The 23,818-nt window shown below is 37.2% G+C and overlaps 2 protein-coding genes across 11 annotated transcripts in view; one reads left to right on the top strand and one right to left on the bottom strand.

Moving 5' to 3' along the window:
- Positions 1-5,853, bottom strand: part of LOC111334662 (solute carrier family 2, facilitated glucose transporter member 12-like) — a 16,329-nt gene extending 10,476 nt beyond the window's left edge. Inside the window, exons 1-8 of one of the 2 annotated variants that reach the window (XM_088743218.1) lie at positions 5,697-5,853; positions 4,926-5,013; positions 4,537-4,625; positions 3,889-4,005; positions 3,422-3,528; positions 2,995-3,078; positions 2,505-2,608; positions 1,914-2,022 (exon numbers count right to left, since the gene is read on the bottom strand). In XM_088743218.1, the coding sequence (XP_088599344.1) occupies positions 1,914-2,022; positions 2,505-2,608; positions 2,995-3,078; positions 3,422-3,528; positions 3,889-4,005; positions 4,537-4,625; positions 4,926-5,013; positions 5,697-5,760 (762 nt within the window). In that variant the 5' untranslated portion in view covers positions 5,761-5,853. The remainder of the gene's footprint in view (positions 1-1,913; positions 2,023-2,504; positions 2,609-2,994; positions 3,079-3,421; positions 3,529-3,888; positions 4,006-4,536; positions 4,626-4,925; positions 5,014-5,696) is intronic. The other variant, XM_088743219.1, reaches the window with a different exon arrangement.
- On the top strand, positions 5,849-23,818 carry LOC111334676 (substance-K receptor). Of its 9 annotated transcripts, none has more exons than XM_088743224.1 (5): positions 5,859-5,932; positions 6,917-6,949; positions 9,621-9,697; positions 20,520-20,746; positions 21,167-23,818. In XM_088743224.1, the coding sequence occupies exons 4-5, from the start codon at positions 20,522-20,524 to the stop codon at positions 21,995-21,997; spliced, it is 1,056 nt and encodes a 351-aa protein (XP_088599350.1). In that variant the 5' UTR covers positions 5,859-5,932; positions 6,917-6,949; positions 9,621-9,697; positions 20,520-20,521; the 3' UTR covers positions 21,998-23,818. The 9 variants fall into 9 exon arrangements, with proteins under 9 accessions (XP_022796225.1, XP_088599350.1, XP_022796223.1 ...); XM_022940488.2 differs by lacking the exon at positions 9,621-9,697 and adding an exon at positions 18,191-18,291 and having other exon boundaries at positions 5,862-5,932; XM_088743225.1 differs by having other exon boundaries at positions 5,862-5,932; positions 9,624-9,697.

The following is a 23,818-nucleotide window of genomic DNA, read 5'->3' as shown; positions in this document are numbered from 1 at the left end:
CGCGCACAGAAAGCAGAAAGCTACGTAGGCGAAAGCGCCAGTTGCTCGACATACCTGCGTGGCCCGTGCGACGAAATAACTTCACGTATTCAGTATAAACCTGTACATATAGATGGAACTGACATTGAACAATCAAAATCTATCAAACTGTTGGGGGTACTCCTGGACTCTGAACTAAATTTTAGTGAGCATATTACCTTAGTCTGTAAAAAGGCAAGTCAACAGATAGGAGTTTTCAGTCGTCTCAGAAAACTAATACCCACTTACGCTAAACTACAACTTTATAAAGCCGCCATTTTACCTCACTTGACCTACTGCAGTATCATCTGGCATTTCTGCAGAGCCTCAGACAAACGTAAAGCTGAAAGACTACAGGAAAGGGCCTTGAGAGCAGTTTTCAACGATAAATCACTCTCTTATGACGGCCTGCTGAAGCTGGCTGAAATTCCATCACTGGTGAACAGAAGGCTCCAGGACATAGCAATCCTTATGTTCAAGGCAAAAAAGAACTTATTTCCTTGTCAAATACAGGAACTATTTATGTCAGAAGTAAACTGCGATAGAAGATATTCTCTAAGAAATGCAGGTTTTAGAATCCCTCGCTTTAATACAGTAAAATATGGTAAACACTCTATAAGATACTATGGCCCTCTCCTCTGGTCGAAACTTACAAAAGAGTTACGCAGTGAAGACAGCCTGCACGGATTTAAGAGCAAAATCAGGAGAACGGACATGACTGTCATGATTGATGATGGATGCAAAAAATGTCCGCTCTGTAATAGTTGATTTTTAACTCTAGGACATTGATAAATAATTTTAACTGTTAATAGGTTAGGTAAATAATTCTGTAAATAGGTTCCAGATTTCATATTTTTAAAGCTTTTACCCTGTGTCCCCAGTTAGTGCTATGCGCTAGGTTTTCACGACACATAAATAAAGTTCACTACTACTACTACTACCACAGGATTGGCAAAGTTTCAATCACAGCAAATTATGCAAAAAATCTAGAAAGATTTAAGCTTAAATGTTGTTTAACGTTTAAAGCGACATATCAATGACTGCAACCATCGTGTTGTATGCAAACCTCACAAACTTTAAAACACGTTCTCTAGTGATACCTGTGAAAGTATTCAGTAAAATTTCCGGTAAAATTTTCGCGGACAATCTGATCGAATTCTCTTACATTGTGTGCTGAGACTGAAACTTTTCACCTCAAGCAAATCTCCGTCGCACGGTCCAAACAAACATAGCGAACAACTGAGCTACTAGCATATATGTCTGTGTTAAACACACGAAAGGTTTCTAAAGTACACTTCACTCTGATTGGGCAGAAAAACACAAAGATTTTCTGGCACCAATCAGATGGCAGAACGACTGCGACCGTTTGGAACTAGTCTTGTAAGACAATGTCCCCAGGGGCTCTTCATGCCCTAACTTGAAATCGACTTAGCCCCTGGGTCTCCGAGGATAGCACTTTCTGTTCTACTCTCAAATTAATTTTGCTCTATATCTCCTGATGTAAAAAAGATACCAAATACAAAATATTCAGAAGTTGATGGATCTTCTTTAATTAGATATTAAACTTTCACAAAATTGAAAAAAAATTTATTTGTTTTTGATCTGTGAGACCCTAAGGAAAGAACTTCAGAAGGAGGAGTTTAATTAAGCTAAAAATACATGTCACTATGGTTAATCACTTTTATAACTGACTAAAACTTTCCCAATTTGATAGCCCAAGCACATGGCTGAGTAGTTGAATTGCTAATTGTGCCTTGTGAAGTCCTCCTGGTTAGTACAGTTTTGCTGTTTAGGAGTCAAACCCCTCAATGTCTGATGAGGACTTTTATTAAGGAGTGTCTCCAAATGACTTACTGATTAATATCTAAGCCATTTATAAGTAGATGCAGTTGTACCTTTTCATCCTGTCCATTCACTATCAGCCATCTGGGACTGTGTGGCAAAAAGAACATTCCTATCCCTTGAATAAATGCTGGAATTCCTGACAGCCCAAACATAAAACGCCTTGAAGACAAACCAAATGACACTCAATTAATCTGGTCATTAACTGAACAATTATATACTTTATACATTTTTTTCATCCATTGTTCATTTCTTCAGGCTATACATTCTCAAAATATTGGAAAACTGTCTTTGAAGTGAAGTGTTTGACATCCATTCTCAAGCTGTAGTTTGCTTCACTTTTGAAATTAAAGGTTATGATCTAGACTTGGTTCTTTGAATTATAACTTTTATTTACATTTTTTCTAATCTAAATATTCTTTTCATTTGGAACCTCAAAAGATTTCTCTAGATCAGGAAAGAACAAAAGAAAAAACTCCCTAGCAAAGCAATTACTAACCACTACCTTTAACAATGTGAACACATACATCTATGTGTACACCATATCACATATGATGTACACATTTTAGCATACTGATATTGAACTCCCCTTGTACATTTTTTACTCAGGAACCCAACTACTACACACTCAGAAAATGACTCACCAGCCAGATGGTAAATGAATGAAAAGCACATTGGCCAAGTAAGCCAGCAAAAGACCAAGACAGATACCAAGCTCATTGATTGATACCAACAAGCCACGCTTCTTCTGAAGTGTAAAGAAGACCTTTTGGTCATGTCTCAGTTTAATTTTCAAAAGCAAAATAATATGTTTTGCTTTAAGAAAGCAAACATGATGTACCACTAAATTAATTTCTAATTACAGTTATTTTGTAACGATGTTAAGTTCAGGTAACAACATGTCACTAATCATCAGTGACAGTCAAATAAAGTACATCTCAAATTAAAACATCAACCAAAAAACATATGAGATTAGAATACATCAACTTCTCAGTGAGAGGGTGTTGTTTTGATCTAATGCCAAAATCTCTTCACACTTTTATTAGGAAATGTATGGCTGTTAAAAGGGAGAATCAATAACAAGACCTTGGAAGGTAAGGAATTAACTCTGTCAATCATAAATATTAAACTTACTGCAGGAGCTATCTCAGAGATGTAGATGCACTCAGCAATGGCAGACAATGATACTCCGAACCCAATAATAAAACGTCCAATAATCTACAATCATAAGAATCATTTTCAGTTTGTCACAGATAAATGAGCACAAAAATTCTGCAAGCACTTTATTTGAGTGGATATAAGAATATAAAGACCAATGTGCTTCTATACTTTATTGAACAACTATTGATGTATTTGCCAGCTATGCTTCTTTTTATAATTTAACAATATCTAATTATTTAGTTCTTAATTTTCTTTATATATTGTAAATAATGTTTGTTGATGATTGACCCGCCTCGAATAGCAAATTTGCTATCTGCGGGTCAACATAATCTAAATCATTTTGTAAGAAAAAGAAAAATAAAGTGTGTAAAGAGACCATTATATGGGAAGAGCTACCTACCAGAATTGCAAATGAGGGTGCAAATGCCAAAATGACTGCTCCAACAAGGAACACTGCAGAATTAATGACAATAGCCAGACGTCTTCCAATAAAATCCACTATTAATCCTGTATAAAAGAGTCACTATCAGTACTGAAAAGTAAGAGAAATTGTTAATGTACCTTTCATCAAAAACATACTGGGTGATGTTGTTATATCCTGGTATCCCTGGATATTGCAGGCTTGGCTGCCAAACCTAAAGATGTTTTAGATACGTTGGATCTGTTTTAATTTTGATATAAACTCTTCTTGGATATCTGAGTCTGTTCCAGTTACAATTAAAGACTTTGCAACACTAGAGATGTTAAATTAAAAAAGAAAAAAAGTTCATGGCATTTTGAAAAGTGAATACATGTATATTAGACAATTACTTTTGCTTTGGCTTCAGAGTACTTTTAATTATGACAAATAAAAGACTCCAACATTACCTCCAACCAGTGAGGCCAGAACTGCTCCCATCAGCATTGAACTCACCACCATCTCTTGTTGAGTGCAATCTAAATTGAACTCAGCTCTCAGCTGAAGAATGGCTCCAGAGACTACACCTGAGAAATATGTTATAAGTTCATAACTATTACTATTTCTGATCTCTGGCAGCCTACAGAAGGGAAATACTGCTACAATTTGCTGCAGTGTCACAGTAACTTGCCAACATGCATGAACAGGGAGCTGCAGGTCTCCTGCCATCCTTAGGAGAATTTTTCCCTTAAAATGTGACTTGCACCAACAAAAAAACATCATCAATCATTTCCTGTGATTGTCAAGGTAGTAGTTGCAATGAATGTTGTCTGTGATAGAAACTTATCTTTCAACCGCTTGAGCAGAAGTCTTTGTTGCAGCTATCAACAGCATCAGTTTAAATTAAGATAATTCATTTTCTTTGCTTTTTTTTTGTAAAAAAACAAGAAGTGAACAAAGTTAACCACCAAGCCCTTAATTGCTCCTCTAAAGCGCACTAGAAATGAATGCAAAAAAAAAAAAAACATACCAATTTTAGGCTTCAGTTTCCCTTTAAGGTAAATAGACATCTCTAATGGAAATAACAAACATAATTGCCGAGTTACAATTTAACATACCTATGTCATAACCAAACAAAACTCCACCCAGTCCAGCCATACATGCAGCCATTGTAAGGTATAACAATGGTTTTTGTGAGCAACAGGACCTGTCAATAAAACAAACACACTCATCACACTGAAGTTGATGTATTCTTAAACTGCACAGTGACTTTGATCAAATACACTTTCCTTCCCTCACTCTGAGGAGCAAATTTACTTTAAGTTTCAGTCTTTTCTCTCTGTTTTAATGCACTACAACCAATATAAAGGACTTGTCACAGTCCACCTCAATAGACCACTTAAAATTGGCAACCCCTCCCCCTTCACATAACTGCTAGCATTTAAAAAATAGCATATTATAAACCCAACGACTCTAGATGGAGGAGAAAAAAAGTATATTTATTCACCTCTCAACATTCTGAGGTTGAACCAACTGAAGTTGCTCCTGTAAACCATTGCTTCCATGCCCTAATGATTCTGGCTCAAGAAGGCTTGCTATTGAACAAATAAAATAACAAAAACAAACTTGAAGGGAGCAGTAGTTCAGTTGTTACCCCTACTTACAACAGAATTGTCGTATTTTCAACCTTTACACATAATGTGAAGCAAGTCCAACCGGTATTTGCAAGGTCTTGTACGTGCATGACATTTAGGATGTCACATGTAAGAGTACGTAATATGCACAGATTTATTACTTTGTAAATGTTATTAACCAATCTATTTTTTTAATCATGGTGAAGCGCTTTAGTATCTTTGTTAAAAGCATTGTGTAAACAATTCTATTATTACTATTACTATTAACCCAATTTGTAAAAACTACCTGATCAAATCTGCTATTGTCAGACGAAACACGTAGGAGATTAAAACACGTTTTAATTATTATTAATTATTATTATTATTATTATTATTATTATACTATTTAAGTTCATTCAGTGCTGCTCACGCGAAAATCATATTCGTAAAAGGTTCTTGTTGAAAATCTGCCATCATCTACCAAACAGAAGCACAACAGAGGCAATTTAATCTCGTGATAAAAATAAAATAAAATTCCCCTACAACGTGCCTAACCATCGCACAATTCAAAGATTACACTAGTACTGTGCCAACAAATCTTTCCGTTGCACTTCGTTCATTTCTTTACAACTTTCTTACTAAAAATTAGTATACACAATACTGACTTGTATCTCGAGTTCTTCCCTCAGCGTAAAACTCAATCGTGTAGTCTACAGGTGTTTCCTCCATGACATTAGCTGATCAACAGCATTGCTCCTGCCATGTTGACATCGTCTCTCTCCCAAGACCTTCCTCCGCTAGCCTCGTTTTCAAGATCAGACAAAGGCGACAAAAGGTGCGGGAAACTGTCAGTTGTAAAAAGACGAGAGGTTGGCAAGTATCAGGAAGAGCCCTCACAAAGGTAACATATTGTAAAGTTTTTTAAAAGTCTTCCAATGGTATCGTTGATCGCTTTTCGAGTTTCAAAAAAATTTTGACGTATTTTCTTCATTTAAACATGCCTAAGGTTCAACTCAAGCTATTAAACCAGTTGTACTTTGACGTTTCAATTCGTAAACGGTGTCATGAACAAAATTTTTGTTTGTCTTCGAGATGGAAAATGCATATGTTGTTTTTTTTTATGAAATGGTTCAACTTCTATTCGTCGCTGTTCAGTTTTTCTTTCTATGGATAAACTTTAAATCGATGCGAACAACTTTTTTGGTTCCTCCATCCTCTTACAACGTCATATTGTAATCATAAATTATCAACAGTCTAATGTATTATTCAAATCGCCCATTTCTTTGCGTCACTCAAATAATTTCTGCTGGGAGGTACTTTAAAGTTGCGTTGGCACTGAAATTACGAGTCGAATCAGCTGGATCTTGTGTCTCAATTGAACTCTTAATTACAGTCACGCTTGCAGTGCAGACTGTCAAATTATCAAAATTAAGTTTTAAACTGTGATGATGGTAACCTGTGTATTTCCATTTTGAAGACAAACAAAATACTGCAACTCCACTCTCGATATTTTGGTTTAACTATGAGTTTTGATATCTATCAACGTGAGCTGGGAAGCAATGAAACCTAAGCAAATAATTCATTCGTCGCAATAATTTCCTTATTTCTCATTGCATTACATTTAATTCTTGTTTTTATGTGTGTGTCAATTCATCTTCGATGCTTTTAAAAATTAATCAAAAACTGCAATTAAAAGGAACTTGGTCAAAAGGGAGGACAGAACAATTGAGCATTATTTTGTGAGTGCTACTTACGAATATGCCTTTCGGCCGAGATTGTCAATGTTTAATGGTGCGTGGAGTGTTAACTGTTAAGTGAAATATGTTTTTCGTTTCAGACAATTGAGTACTCAGTGGTTTTAACCGTTTCGTTGTGTTTCTAATAGGTGCAGCAGTATTCGGTCCAAGATTTTAAACCGGTAAGACAAATGACTTTTTCTGCGAGCGTCATTTAAAGTATATTTCCTTAACTTGAGCCTTTGACGCATACAGAATTCCTTTGTAAAACCTCTTTTCTCCACCTAAAAGCTATCATTGAATATTGAACAGAGGCTAACCCACCTAAATAACCCTAACCCACCTAAAAGCTATCAGTTGAGTTTAGTGATTGATAAAAGTCTGTGGCGCGCCTTTTAGTTAGTATTAGAGTGACAGGAGTAAGAAATCAATTCTGCCCGAAGTTGATAACGATTTATGAGACTTTCGTGACACCTGAAATAGTCCATTCCGAAAATCCAATAAAACTCCGGTGAACGGGAAATATACGATCTTTTTGTATGTTATCTCTAAGTAAAAAATAGAAAGTTAATTTCAATCTTTTGTGGAGATATTGTTTTGATAAAAGGCGATAAAACACCCACAGGAATTATGCATGATAAATCAAACGCCTCAAGGCAATTCGGAAAAAGCTCGGAATTACATGGAAATTCCAAAAAGTCGACGAAGGGTGTTGTTACTCTTTACGCAGTGATAAGAAATTTGGAGTTCTCAACGAGAGATAGCAATAAAAATAGACAGTAACAAAGCAATGTTTGTTTTTCGTGATTTATTCCTTAACGTTATTAAACGTCGCTAGTCTCGAGATTCAATTCCAAGCACAGCAGGGGAAGATAAATGTGAACATCAAATTAGTTTTTTCTGTTTTATATATTTTTTCTTTTTTTCCATCGGCGTACTATGTTTACATCCGTGTCCAATTGGGGTACCTCGTGTTAATGGTCATTTAAATGTCTCAAATCAGAGTTGAACCATTCCAGTTAACGTAACGTAACATACAGCTTACTTTTGCGATTCGTCAACTGCAAACTGAATCACAAGCATTTTTCCCTGCAGCAGTTATTGAGTAAGACTGGCTGCAATTACAAATGCTCGATGCATAATTAAACTGCAAAGACAGAAATCCGGCATTTGAACAATTTAAACCGAGGAAAAACCTACTTTGAACAGAGGCTTTTTCAATAGGGACATTTTAGAAGTTGTAGCACTTTAGAATATTTTGTCCCAAGTGAAATCTTAAAAAAAATTGGTTCATTTTATTAGTTGTAAATGTCCTTCAATCCAAATAAATGGCATCTGACATCTGCAGACGTTAAGTGCTGCCATACTAATCAATAGTAAAGATTATTCGGCACCTTTTATCATGAACGCGTGTGATTGTAATTTTATGGCCACAGTGGCTTCTTGAAAGAAATTACAGGTTATAAAAATGACGTAGTTTAACCATAATTAAAGTACTGTGAAAAAGGTAAGTGTATACACGAAACACTTGAGTTCCATTCATGCCACATATATCATTTTTACGCCGGGCTACTGCCTCCTATGGAGGCGAAGCTATAATGTTGTCTTGTTGATTGACTGAGTGTAATAATAGAATACGAACGACCTCTTCGCCCACTTGATTTGACTGAGTAATTTTAAAATTCATTATTATTTTCGTGATAGTATCAGTGATCAAAGTAATTTAAAGGAGTCTTTTAAAACAGGGGAAATTAAATTCGAATTGGGTTCAGTCTGCGATGTTTACAGTCTATCCTTGGCAAAGGTTTCAAAGGGGCCTGGCATTAGATCCAAGCCGACCTCGCCGCTCAGATCTGGAAGGGGTCTACCAACAGGGTTTTCGAATTTTAATTGATGTAGGAGCCTGGACGCCACTAAGAATACTTCGCAACTTAGGCAACCGCGCCTTCCAGCACTGATTGGTAACTAGCTGAGCCAAGAAACTTTCCATCTTTGTGTAAGAACCCAGACGGGTCAAACAGTTCGGGATTCCGCTATTCATCCTTGTTTATTTCGGTAATATTTCCCCCCAATGAACACAGACCCCAGTCCATATAAAACTATTCACTTATGCATCTTTACAAAATGTATACGTTCCGCTTGTTGAAGTTGACGGGTTTTTCGGTTTTCATTCTAATCAACTTGACATACTATTAATTAATAAGGCGGCTTTTAACTCAGTGAGTCAACGCAAAATGCATATTATTGCCGTTTAAAGAATATCTGAAATTCTTGGTTACCGAAAATAAAATTAAAACTTGAATATCTAACGAATTTTACAATATGTTTGTATTTTTCGTTTAATTGCAGAAGAATCTTTACAGAGTCTTTTCTTCTCTCGAAAATCCAGCCTAAAATAAGAACAGGATTAAGCGACTGGAAGTTTGATGAAATGTCATTTTCGATCAAATTGTTTGAAGATTCTTCCAAAGAAACGATCAACTGCTTGTAAAGGGGCTGTAACTAGTCGCTTTCTATCAAATGTTATCGAAGCCGATGAGATAACACTAAACTTTCAGTAATTTAAGACAGAACTAATTGACCTCAGGGTATGAAAATGTGCACGCTTGGAGTACTTTCCAGTGTTTTACTACAACCGGCTAACCAAAAATGCCAAGGAGACTGAAGTGACTTTCCATGGAATGCTATTGATTTTGGAGTGGCAGGCTTTGGCAGAAAACATTAATTTAGTTGGACGCTTTTTGAGGTTTTAGCATTCTTTAAGGGAGTTTCGAAGAGCCTCTGTGACATTCGATATAATCTTTCGTAAAAGCGACCTCTACTCTAAAGCTTGTTTATCTTGTTTCTGAACAGTAGATCAGCACGATTGAAGAGTTGTTCACTCCCAATAGAGAGCTTATTCATCTTGACGTATCCACCAAGTTAAGTCGGTGAGTTCTCTAAGTTCCTTGAACTCTGTTTGTTCAACGTACAGACGGAATTAGAGCCAGCTTTGCTTTGCAGTTATCAGGTGAACAGTCATTTTTTGGTTACCAAAGTTCCAAAAATATTATGCATCAGGTCAGTCGTGGCGAGAGGATAAATGTGTTCCCTAAAAATGAAAACATTTTCCTTCACAAGTATGGTTGTCAGTTTGATCTCTCGCATGTTTAGTGCTTTTTCAGGCCTTGCCTTAAGTTATAGCGATCTTGCAAGCTACACCCTGTTTCTAATTTCTAAAACTTTACTTCTCTTAATTTGCTTCATTTTCTCGTCCCCAAAACTTACGTCAGGGTTAGCCAGTTTTGTGAACTTTTATGGGTTTGGTACCCATGAATGGGTGATAATTGAGAATCGATTTAAAACCTGTATATTCAAAGTGCAACATATCAATCGCTATATGTTGTCATCTATCGAAGTGCTTTGGGAAATGGGCCTCATTTAAGGGCAGTTTTTTCTCCGAAGGAAATATCTACAACTAATTTGGAATCTTCCATACATGTTAAATTGATCTTGATGAGGTACTTACGATGTGTAAGTAGCTGATTTCATTTTCCTTTTTGACTAATAATACCGATATAATCTAGTGCTATCCAGCTCTGGACAGCCTCTGCCGTCATACAATATATTGAAAACTTCCCTACTTATCTCAAGTAGTTTACAATTGGAAACCTCAAGAGTTGCATTGGACTCTAGGAGCTGTTAAGGAATTACTTATAAGCTATTACAACAAATCATTTCTGCGAAAATTCAGCTACTGAACTGAAAAGGAGCCTTTTTCTTTCCTGTAACGGCTGTGGGCCGCGTTTCATCGAATTTTCTGGCAGTCTGTCGAGTAAACTGTACAGTGACTAAAGCGACTTGATTCAGTGTCTGCTCCTCTATCATCGTTGTTAATGACAGAAGCTCAGAGATTACTACACTAAGTGAGATAAATTCGTTATCTTTATCTATTAAAGGAGACCTTTGATATTACACGCGAACTTTCGAAAACTGTGACCAGTGAGGGCTAAATACAAAGGCTGTCAGTCCGCCTTCCAAAGGAGGCTAAAGATTTATGAAGAAGACGTCACGTACAAGCGTCCTGTTTAGCGCATCGTTTTTGATTATTCGAGTTTTTTTTATTATTATTATTTTAAACAAGTTGATTTTTCCACGAATCATCCTCTCTTCGTCATTACTGAAGGCATCAACAAGGTGGATATTTTCTGTGTTAAGAACATAGAGAACATTGGATCAAAATGAAATAAAAATTCTTAAAAAAGAAAATGTCATTTGGACCCGGACATGTACTTTTGAATGATTCGTCATTGTTACAAACAGTTCGGGAAACGATCTGTCGTATTTTACCGTTGTGACCTGGGTTACTAGGCGACTAAGGACTCTGATTTCAAAACTTCAGTGATCATTCAGGATAACGTTGTAGTAAGGGGACACGTGTTACCGTCAAATTAAAAAATTATCAGTCTAGAGGCATGCGATTGGATGATCTTAATGATTGCACTGGAGTCCCGATTTCTCGAACCTCCAGGGGAAACGGTTCGAGAAATCGGGAGTGCGAGAAATTGGGGTTGAAATTACAAGTGAAGCAAATCTAAGGGAAACAAGGTTTGGTTCGAGATATCGCCGGGAGGTTCGAGAAATCGGGATTCCACTGTATCGTCATTATTTTCTAACCGATGCAAGATAAAAGGAACAGCAAAAAAGAAAAGGAAAGAAAATATTGTTCATCATCCGACTTAAAAGTGCGTATAGAGTGTTCGATCACTCAGCAGATCACATACTGAATTCTCGTTTTGGCTCAAATATTTTGAATTATTGTAAATATGGCGTTCATAATGCAATAAGGTCAACATATGCTTATCACTATAAACATAAGAGGTCTCAAGTACACTCAAGAAGCTCGTCAAGATAATTTCAATTAATTCCAAAAGTAAACAAGTGAACGTCCTACAATGATTTGGTTAGAACAACAAAAGGTCTACTACATTAAATTGTATTACAGATTCATTTTCCAAGCTCTGCGTGACCGGCATGATCCAGTTTGGAACTGTCCTTTGTAGTCTGATCTTGTTCTGATTAGTTGATCTTGTGGAATGTTGGAAGCAGATGTACGATCACGTCCGATCAAGGTGTTTGCGCTTAACAGGTTTAATTAAAACGAGATTTTTATAATTTATTTAGCTTACAACACTGCCTCTGGAACAACTATTATCATGAAAATTTAGGGTAAATCAGCATTTGAGAAAGGTTTTATTCTATTACCAGTAGCATGCGATAAAGAAATATTTGAACTCCTCTTGAGTTGAGCCCAAGCCAGCTTTTGAGTCGCGGCAGATACTTTACCAGCTGAGCTTCAAAGAGGTGGTTGTTTAGCGAGGCTACATATTGAATTTACACGTTTCAAGCATCCGGCCCTGTTACTGCCATGATCGGCAATAAAATAGTCATTATCTTCAGTTATCTCAGTTATATTACTACTCTTCCGAAAATGCTATCGACAAAGATTTTCATATCAGTGCTCTCTTTTTTTCAAACACGTTTTCCTTTGACCTATAATCTGTCAGAATCAGTGAGGATTATCGTGTTTTGGTCGACCTACTTAATCTTTCTTTTGGAGTCCAACTAACTTTGTCAGGCCGTAATAGTCGTGATGCTTGACCTTTTCACATTAACTGAATTTCACGAATGTTTGCGAAGATCTATCGATAGAGCCAAAATATCGCCGCTGATTGCTTAGATTAACGCTGTTCATGATTCCGTCAGCTTCGTAAGGATTCCCCCAAACAGCACCAAGGAAGTGCGCAAACTCGTGCCAACATTTTGAGAGCCTCAAGATCAAACATATATCTTTCCATATTAGTCTTATTGATCTTCTCTCTATCATAAATAATGAGAATTTAGCCTGGCAATAAATAACGTGTAGCTGACGATGATCATTCTATTTAATTCAAGGTCTTTTCTTAGTGTGCCGCTCAGTCCTTGAGGACGGAATAGTCACTCGACATGATCTTCTTTATAGGGCAGCTTTACCTCATTGTTGCTCGTCTAAACTATAAGGACAATTTATTGTAACCGAACATCAAACCACAATGGAAAAACCAAAGGCAAAATGTTAATTGTCTAAGATCGTGTTATCGTTTGTTCTACCTGTTCAGCGGTTTGTACACAATGGTGCGACTGAACATGGTTAGGAACAAAAAGAGAGGAGAAAAAGAAGGGGGAATTTACCCCGCTTTGCTTGAAAAGAGCTGTGTCCTGAAACGAGTATCTTGAAAACTCAGCCTTTATACGCAAAGTTGCCATAGTTATAAAACTTTTACTGACGTACGCTAACGTTTTTCGGTAAAGTTTCTTGGCTTCTCACACATTAACAATATATAGAGAGATGTTGTCAAAAGAATAACTTGCGTCCGCAGAAATCGATTCAGAAATAGTGAATTTATATTTTAAGCTAGAATTTCGCGAATACCAGGAAGTGTCAACCATCTCTTATGGAGCCACACCTCAACCGAGTTAAGCATAACATGAGCAGTGTTGAATTCCAAATGGCAACATAAATAACATGCCGTCGGGGTTTCCGTATTCAAACCACGCAAATTTTTCTGATTTCAAGTTGTTGTTGTAGAGAGGACGGCAAAGAAAAGCACAAAGTTTTAAAACGCACGCACTGAGCAATCATTTTGCTCATTAGATCCTTTTTAAGATGTCACGTCCTTGCTGTCGTCGTTGTGTTTTATTTTCGGTCATAATTCCACGTGGGTTAAAGAGCGTGCATGATGCACGCTCTTTAACCCACGTGGAATTATGCATCAATGGAAATAGGACACGAGTTTTTCAAACTCGTATTTTTCGTGTTAATCGTTTTCTCAGTGTTTTCTTTTTTAGATAAGTATTACCTATATGGAGCTTGTCTACTCTGGCAAACCTTGTAAGGTTTCCTTCCATCTTAGATAACCTTCTCTAAATAACGTGGTACAGTGTATTCGATGAAAAAAAAGAATTTTCATAACGAAATGCACCGTAAAAGATCTTGCCGCATCTCAGAATAATTCTTTCTTCGTTCTAACCCTCTTCCTTTCGTGTCGTTGTGTGCGCTCTACCTCGTTGACTAACTAATCGTTTGGTATAGGTTTTTAATCTGTGACTGATGTTAAAAGTAGCTAATTTTAACGAATTCTAATGGTTGCAATGATGGCTTGGTGAACTGGGTAATAAAGCCCCGGGACATGCACAGAGTTCTTCCGCCGGCTAGGATCTTATCAAAGCACATTGAATTCGGCTATGTCATTGCATTGTCTTTTTCCGTTTCCAACGGCTCGGAAGTCTTTGTTCTGTTTTATGTGGTCCTGTGTGTTCTCGATTATCATTTTGTTATGGATCAATTAGAAGGAGAATTAATACCACGTGTCGTCAGACATGTACGCAGATATGACGTGTGTAAGAGTATGACATCTCCCACTTTTCACACGGACAGATTTATGAAGCGAAGCTCTAAGCTGTAGGTACAAAATCCATGCGATACTCACACCTTTCATTCTAAAATCAAAGCTAAAGTGTAAACCCTTGCTCTAGTGTAAATGCACTAAGCTGCTAACTTCCAGGGGAGTATTGACACATACAAAAAAACCAATTCAAGGTAGGTTTACTCGCCTATGTAAACATGTTATGTTTTTTTTGTTTATTCTACATAGTTTAACACTAGCCTTGTCTTGTAAAGATTAAGTTATGTTTGTTTACATTTTGTTTTTAAATGTTAGAAGTGTACGACGTTTTCTTTCCAATACAGGCAGTTTGAACTGTGTCGAGATCGCGCCCGGAAGACTAAAAACTTTACGTGGCTAAAGCTGCGTATAAAAATTCGTTTGTGCGGGTGCCAATTTTGAACCGTTCAGTGAGTAAGTTGAACATGTATTTTGTTTGTAAATATGATAAGCACAGTTACCCCGTGGTAAATTCACTGTACCAAAATGTCGTTGATGCTGTTTCCTTTATCAAAAATCCGAAGCTACTATTCGCCTCAAACAATAGCTAACAATGGCTAGCTCATCAAATCTCTGTTTTCGAGAGGTATTGCTGGTTAAAAGATCAAGACGAGAACGGGAACTTCAGATTTCATCAGTCTTCTATTCGTTCAGTAAACTGAGCTGATCTTAACCTCAATATCTATCTCCAAATTTAACCGTGATACATGTCGTAGTTAACCTGGAGCAACGCTCTGCTGCAGACAACACGAAGTCATCAACAAACGTTTAAAGTGGGAGGGGCAGACACTTTGCTCCCCACAGTTCGGTGGATTCTAACACGATGCTTGTGAATTAAGGCCATACTGATATTCTGGGAGATTTGCGCAGCTAAAAATAGTGCATTTTTATCCATTCGGTCATACTTGGTACGTTTTATCGGTGATATAATACTCCTTTAGGAAGATAGCACAGTTTTTTACTTCAGATTAGGAGGAAGGTCAAGAAATGTCTTTAGTCGCGCGTCGAATGATAGGACACAGGAACGCTTGGACTTTTTCGACCTGACTCCTGAAGATAAGCACGTCTGTAGACTCATAATCCCTGCAAGTGAAAGGAAAAAAATGATAAGAGCTGATGGGATAAAAGTAGATTTATTTTATTGTGCAAGGCTGTGTATCCAATTATGAGTGATTTCTATTTTGCGGTAATGTTTTGTGCCCATTGGCTAGAGATAAGATGAGATTACGGGGATTGGTTGAAAGGCGGTAAATTGTGATGTGATGACGCAAAATTAACACCTGGCTCTTGAAGCCTGCTAGGAGCTGTTGAATCGAGCTGAATCGCTCACCTCTCCTGACAATAAAGAAGTGAGCTGAACTCAAGCCACAGACCTCCCCTTGTTGACTTTAATACGCCTGTGGTTTGGCTGATTACCCGGGTCGCAAAGGTGAAAAATTATCTATAAAAATTGTGTTTGTGTTCAAGCAGTGGTCATTGTAGATAACTGACATCTTAGCCACGCAGAAGTTGTGGTTGAAATTGTTTTCATTTCTCCTCTGGGGGCTAACATTTTCCTCTCTATGTTATCATGTATATTTGGAGCTGTGACTGATTCCCATGGGGCATAAATCTGAAATGTTGAGCAGTTTTCTGTACCTCATGCAAAAACAAAAAGTTGTTTTCCCCTCAATTTCCCATCTAAACTTCATCAACTAATATTGTTTATTACGTTTGTTCAACTCTGAGGGGATTATTTGCGTCAAGCTTTGCAAACAACGTAAATGTTTGGCTATCTGTGGACTGGACCTCGTACTACAAAACCGTGCATTGGGTCATCGCTTAGACGAAATTTTGTTTCTAGGTATAACAAATTTAATACATATCGAGTAAATTAAGAATACTTCAGTGGAAAAACCTTACTGTTCTGTAGAATAAATGACAGGAGTTTTTGTAAACTCTCCTAATTTACTTTTACAGCCGACTTTCAGCTTAAAATATTATTGGGTCCATTTTATATTTGAATTGGATGGTTTCTAAGTTATTTGCAGATTTTAATGTCACTCATAGACGTTTAAGCTCAAAAACCCACAGAATATGATTAAAAGTATCAAATGTTCCTGAAGTTTTTTTCAATTTTTATCTCAGTCGCTGAGACATCAGTTATAGGTCGTCTATATCCAGTACTAGTAAATTGTTTCTATCGTTGTGTTTCCCGGATTTTGTCAGAAAAAGGATAGAAGTAACGTAAGTTTCAGCAGTGAAAAAGCCTTCATGTAGAAAAATTACACGAACTTCCGTTGCCCAGAGAGAAAATTGTTCTTATCGAAAGTTGAACTTTGTTTATATTCATGAGATGTATATGCTTGCCAATGTCAACTGACTTGATCATAACATGATTCTTGTAAAAAGGTTGGGAAAAATAAGTGCAACTGTTGTACTCTGAGAAGTCTTAGTGTTCAGTTACAGAATGATCATATCGTACTTTTTCAACATTTGCATTTTAGGAAGTGTAAAGAGATTTGGTAACGATAAAATTGTTATCTTTCAACTGCTTGACATGCAAGCTTGCAGATTTACTTGTATTCTGATTGTCGTTTCCATGTAACTTGTTTTGTTGACGGCGTGTTGCGTTTATTACCGGAAAAATTCGACTTTTGTCCTTTTGTTGCATAACTGAAAGCCTCTTTGCCGCCCGTCAAAAAGGAACACTCATTATGGGAGTTTTGTGTGGATTCTTCTATAAACTGAGCCATGACAATCACTGTTTGATCTCCGTCTGAAGACTCAATTGTTTCTGAGGCCCACTCCTCCTGGATGGAGGATTGACACCCGACCAAAGCCAGGTTTACTTCAAGCCCTTACGGTCAGTTAATGTTAGAAGCCGTGAAGTTGTTTAGAAGTACCCGTGGATATATTTTCTTCTCGCGAAACGGATCAAAACAGTTTGCTTTTATCTACAGGGCCATAAATACTTATTTATAAGTATTCCAGGAACGAACAGGTGCCCACAAAAGGGACTAAAAGAAAACTGCAGTAATTAGTAAGATGTTCTGCTGACATCCTTAGCTGTGATCATAGGTTGACAGTAAGCTGAAATACTGACGTGAAATTTTAATTAAATTTTCTACCTGCATGGAGTCCTAGGACAAAAGAAATGGCATTTAGAGAATAAGATAGTATCTTTATAATGTTCCCTTGTCATTTTTATCTCACCCGAAGTGTTTTGAAAACAACGATATATAACTGCATATTGCCGAATCTATTTTTTTATAAATGAGTATAATATGAGTTTCTTTTGTTGTAAAGGAAATTACTCCGCCATTAGAGATTGTCATCCTCGGCGCCGCTCTCTTAATTGCTTTTTGCTAATGTTTGAAATCGAATTTGCATGAAGCTAATAATGAAAGTAAAGCATGATTTTTTCAGTTTATCTCCACCATTGGCTTGACACTCTTGACGCGTTATCCGCGTGTATTGGCTTCAATGCTCCGTCATAAGTTTTTTTTACAACGTAAGAATTTTTCTGTTGTAACACTTTTAAATGTTTATCGCGTAGAGTTGTCGCTCTCGATTACTTTCCTTCCAATCACTTCTTGTCTTTTAATTTTCCAACGTATTTATTCTGTCTGAGCCATGTAAACTGTTCTTTATCACCAGTAACATTAATTTGCCTCCGGGGCATCCCAGCATCCTATCGATTCTTTATATCAGCATCATTAAAAGTTTCTGTTGTTTAGAGACCGACACGTCAAGTGAGCTTAGCTCCTAACTCTGACAAGGGCAAGTGACAAGTGTGTTAGTTGAGGTAGATATTTGATACGAAAAATCGACGTTCCTTGGTTAGATCAGCTGCGGAGACCATTAATATATGTGGTAAAGCTTTAATTAATCCACCATAGCGCGGAGTCCTGTTCATCATAGGCTTAACATTGCTGCTCTATCATCCATCACGCAGTTTATCGTGTGTTATGCTCCTAGCGATTTTAGGTCAGGCCACAACTGAAGAACCCTCAATTACGCTTGATCGAGTATTTAGAGTACAAGGCTGACCATGGCAGCAAATAACACTTCTGTCCCAGGTACGCTCTAAGTGCGGAATGTATTTTTTCTTTTTATGATAGCACGGCTTCAGTGACTTGCATAAGTTTTATAACTTGTTATTTAATTCAACTGTTAGTTTGGTACATAGAGTCACATATATCGCAAAAAACATTTGCCATGTAAATGGATTTAAAAGGGAAATGTTCTCCGATACTGACTTAATAACGTCAGGGATTTCTATTTATATAAAGCGACTTTTGATGCACTTTTCGTTCCTGTGAACAAGTCAAGGTACTTTTTCTTAATTCCAGAATTTTTTCTAGGGTCTACTTTTAAGTCGTTCGTGCTTGCAGCTTGATTGTACGACTACTTAGTCTTGGATGGGTTTTCCAAGAAATATGTCATAATTGCACAACAATGATTTGAAAAACTAGAACATTGTTTGGAGGAAATTTACAGTTTTGTGGAATATATTTTCCTTTTTTGTAATATTTTCTTTTAAAAGTTTCTTGTCACCACCATTTATATATTTTTATATGAAACATTTAGTTGTCGTGTTCGATTAAAATACGCATGAACTGTAGGAGTGGGTGCTGTTGGTTTTGTTTTTTAAGTGAGTGTCATTCTGAACGGTCGGAATGGAAAGGAAAGATAATGAAAATCCAAAATATTTACTGTCCCGGTTTACTTTGTGTGTGTTTTTGTCACAAATAATTTTATGTGGCGCTAAAATAAAACTGACTTTATTTCCATAGCGAAATTAAACGATCAAATACTGCAGCTTTCCCTGAAGGTTCATTAAAATCAAAGACGAATAAGTGACAGTTCGTGAATAATTTAAACATTTGTGAACTTCTCAAGAGAACTTAAGAAGATTCATCGCTTTTTATTGCTTGAAATAATTGAGAAATCAAATCCAAGTTGACGGGAAGCTTCCCTTTTGTTCTTTTGGTGCCGATATTCGCCAACGAAAGTAAAATATCAAAATGCTGCTGCGAAACAATTCCCACAGCTGCTGGTTACAAATGTTTCCCACGGGTAGTTGTTTTATCCAGGCAAACTGTTTCATTAAAGAAACCGATTTAGTTAAATCTAGTTATTTCTTGGATACCGTTTATCGGACCGGAAAAAGTTGTTTTGGTGCATATTTTAGCAAGTGAACGTATCTCGAACTAATTTCCGATTTCTTTTCCTAATAAAACTTTGCACAAAAGAGGACGAAACTAATAGCATCTCGGGACATAATAGACTTTAGACATCTGGGGCTCGGATTTTTCTGTTACATTAAAATTGTTTCATCTTTAAAATAATTATTGATATTGGAAATCTGCTTTCAGTTACTACTTTCTTCAGCACGTTTGAGTCGTGGTTACATCTAAAGGTTTCCCTAAAATTCGATATTTTTGCATTGATTTACACTTAACAGTATTCATTTAAGATATATCACACATGCAGGCGCCCGAGGCGAAAAGAAACATAAAAATAAAATTTACTCAGTTAATTAAACAGCACCTGCTGGTCAGTGGCGGCTTTCATTAGAACGTTCTTGGTAAACGAATAATTACATGAGTGTAGTTCCTATCCTTCTCTGTGGCTGACAATTGTACTTTTTCCCTAACGACATTAATTACTTATGAACTCTTTTCCTCTTATATCGTCAGCCTGTGGTTTGATAATGATTTTCTGGTGTGTAAAGTTGTCTCAGTTACAGTTTTTGGGTAATGATTAGTGCGGCCCAAATGTTTAATTCTCATTCTTTGCACTCCATGTTAGTCTTTGTCAATCTTAACCATTCTCGTTCTTTTTGGGTTGTTCTTTCAAATTGGGTATCTGTTTATGTCATTAAAAGTCACGTCGCCCTCTTGCCATGTCGCCGCAAGTCAGGTCGCCCTCAGGTGTGGTTACCCATCGGTACCACTTTACAAACGATTATTTCAAAGTTTTATCCTTCTTTTTTTCTTCCTTTTTGTCCTGGGTTGCCGGTTCAGAACAATACAAAAGACTCAATGTTTCGTTTGATTGACTAATTCACTTAACTGCAAGCTGTAAGTAAGTTTACCACTAGTTAAACTGACAGAAAATACTGGGCGTAAGTAGAATTGATTTAGCAAGCGCGACTACTGGATTTGACACTGGGTAAATTAGTACCACAAGCGTTGGTTTTGGCTTATTAAGAGAATGACTACTTGCCAATGATTGCGTGCAAGAGAGTTATTATTCTGTATAAATAATTAATTTGATAGTCTTATCTTCTTTTTATCTCCAGATATGGAAAACTCGACGTCATTGAGTGGTCAGGGGCCTGATGTTCACGGAGCCAAAGTGTGGATGACTCTCGCGTACACCGTTATCTTTATCTTTGGTTTCTTTGGTAACTCTTGCATCATTTACATCGTGGCAACTCGTGCGAGAATGAAGACTACTTTCAATTTTCTTATTGTCAACATGGCGATTGGTGATCTGCTTGTTTCTATTTTCATTATGCCTTTCGAGGTGAGTCAAACAGCATTTGCTTTTTAATATAAACGAGTGCATAGACAGTTCATTCAAATCTCGTCAAAGTTGTTAACAATCCGAATTCTGGTCTGATCTCGGAAGGAATGCCATTCCCGTTTGTCTTTGCTCATGTTACTGGTTCTTGGATAAATCGTCAATTAAACAATGTTAGGTCATTTGTTCAAACGTGTGTACGCACACATTTTTTATGTAGTCTAATATTCCTTTCCAATAAAGGAGCACAGATTAGCTACGCAAAGGTGAGACTGAGCTTGCGCTTAGCAAGGAGTATCATTGTATTTGTCAAAATCAACTACTTCTGTCAATGTTTGTGGAAGCTCTTCAGCTTTGTCTCCGACAAGTTTTTTTTAACCCACAGCCTGTTAATCTTTACGTCCTTTTTATTTCACCTTGTAGGTGAAGTTTTTGTACACTGGATTGACGTGGTTGCCCGGTGGCTTTGGATCAGTGACATGCAAGTTTGTTAAATTCTCAGGTGTGCTGTCAATAGCAGCCACTATTATAACCCTCGTGTTTATATCATTGGACCGCTACTTTGCCATTCTTCATCCCTTCGCCGACGTCCCCGTTATTCGGAACACTAAATTAATTACGTCTGTGATTTGGATTTCCTCTTGGCTTTATTTCTCTTTATATCTAGTTCTTTTTGATAGCGTACCTTCCGCTGACGGATCTTCCTGGCAGTGTAAAATGATCTGGAGTTACTTATCTTCAGACCACATGAAACAATTCGAAATTGCCAGAGCTTACTTCATGACAACCTTTGTGGTGCTGTATCTGTTTGCTCTTGCAATCATTGCGACATTGTACATTCTTATTGGTCGTCGCCTCTGGTCACGTGTGATCCCAGGGGTTTCAACCGCCAGTCAAAAGCGTCAAAATGAGTCGTCCAAAAGGAAAGTATTGCGCATGCTCATTATCGTCGTTACGATCTTTGCACTGTGTTGGCTACCGAGTCACATCATGCATTTGATGAATTATTTCTTCACCCCGACTTACATTGCTTTAATATCACACCAGTACGTGGAATCCAGCTTTTACTTTCTGTCACACGCCAACAGCGCTATAAACCCGTGCTTGTATATCTTTCTTAACCAACGATTTAACCTTGAATTCAGAAAACTGACCCGATCTCTTTTCTGTCTTCCATCCAAAGAGGACCCGTTGGATCCTCAGTCAGTTTATCAAAAGTCAACCGAAGGCTCGATGCTCATGAAAACAGTCTAGCTTCGGCGTGATCTTTGTCTAGAAAACCGGTACATGATTCATTTCTCATTGAAGCAGATCTTTGTGTGGTATGATATTTAGGTCAGGCTCAGTCTGCATCAGGTCTCTGCTTGTAACTTCATATAAGCTGGATTAACTCAACCTTATTTTGACAGAAATTAAGGGAGTAACTCACGTTATATTTGGTCGTTTTATGTGACATGCAAAACTAGTTTCAAGGCTGTTTACTCGGAGGCTTCAAAATATTAGTCTAGTTGGAAAGAAAGAAACAATGATAACAATAATAAAAATGAATAGGGAGAGCAGATGATGGAAAAGATTTAAACGAATGGAAAATCATTAACCTGCGTAATTGGCCAAATGCCAAACCATCAGTGGATGGGTCGAGTACGGCTTGGTACCAGTCTAATAGCATTGTTATTGAACTGAGTTCCAGTTTGCTAGGCAAAGCTTCTCGTGGAAGAAATTGGCCTGTACTCCGACTGCCTTTTACGGCGTCCGTCGTACACTAACTTATCTCTATAAGAAGCTTTCTTCTATTGGACGATAGCTCAACGAACAAAAAATTATCAGCAGATTGGAAACACCTTCAAACATTAAAGACGACTTTGTTGTATAGAGATATTCAACTTGTTTTACTTTAAAAGTGGATTATTATCACATGTTATCTGGTAGAAGCCAACAACCAGATCACAGCAATCAAACATAGCAAGATCTTTAATTGCTTTGAGCTGGTGGTCTGCAGCCACAGTGCTCCCTTACGGGCCGGCTTCGAATAAAATTCTCTTTAACTATAGCATTGTTAATCAAAACTATAATTTGTTTGTGAACCAACTGAGAAACATAATTTCTCACTAATTATTAGGTATGTTTTCATGGCACACGTAATTGTAATTTATTACTGAACGAGCAAATTGTGTTAAAAAACGTTGTCTGAGCCTTTAACGCAGCATTGAGATTCTCGGCAAGAGATCTATCATGAATATTTACGAATGATTAGGAAACTAACTTAGCCTTAGCCTACTTAAAGTCGAAGAATGTCAAGTCATACCTACTTTATGATAGTTATGCTGTAACATACTTCATATCTCGTATTTTAACAAAGCCCATGAGCAAGCCAGCTTCGTGCCTAAACTAACTTTGGGAGACCTTTTGTGCTGGTAACAAACTTGCCTTTTCTTACAGAGAAGATCAGTATGCGATGGTGGGGGAATTTTGACTGGGGTGTCGAACGTAATCCTGGCTGCAATGATTTTGTTTGGGTTTAAGGTTAGTTTACAAAAACTTACTGTACCCTTTAATCTGATCAAATATAAAACGAAATCCAAAATCCAACGACTCGCAATCGAAATGCACCCTACTCTTGATTGAATCGGATGGCCTCATGCTTAGCTTTCCAGCGGCGAGCGTTTCTTTGCCCGCGAGAAAGTTGAAGACCTTGGGCAGTGGTTGCTGGCGAGAGGTCTACTTGTTGTCTGACACTGATAATGTGCCATGCAGACAACAACATACACAGATAATGTGTAACTCAATGAAAAAAAAAATATTCCGACGACAGTTTATCCGAGAACTTATTCTCTTATAATAAATTCTTTTAACACTTGTTTTAATAAAGACTGGTTTGCTCGATATACGTGGTGAGCAACAAAGTATAATTTAGGGGGGAAATGTAGTAAGCGATTTTGACAACTTGTTCATCAATGTAGGGGAATAAAATCGAGAGTTTTTCTCTTCTGTACTCAAATCTTCTGGCTCGTGAAGAAATACGACTAAGGAGTAAATATTTTAATCTCCTGAAATAAATCAACGCGAGGTATTCAA

The sequence above is a fragment of the Stylophora pistillata genome, chromosome 13 (assembly GCF_964205215.1).
Source record: "Stylophora pistillata chromosome 13, jaStyPist1.2, whole genome shotgun sequence".
Classification (NCBI taxonomy): Eukaryota; Metazoa; Cnidaria; class Anthozoa; order Scleractinia; family Pocilloporidae; genus Stylophora; species Stylophora pistillata.
The sequence above is the reverse complement of the archived record's forward strand: the minus strand, read 5'-3'. Positions and strand labels throughout refer to the sequence as shown.

What these genes read in the sequence shown, in the direction of transcription:
- LOC111334676 (XM_022940488.2), top strand. Translation starts at nt 18,264, where the DNA reads ATGGCAGCAAATAACACTTCTGTCCCAG. An exon ending in AAATAACACTTCTGTCCCAG is followed by an intron (nt 18,292 to 20,519) that starts GTACGCTCTAAG and finishes TTTTATCTCCAG; the next exon opens with ATATGGAAAACTCGACGTCA. An exon ending in TTTTCATTATGCCTTTCGAG is followed by an intron (nt 20,747 to 21,166) that starts GTGAGTCAAACA and finishes TTCACCTTGTAG; the next exon opens with GTGAAGTTTTTGTACACTGG.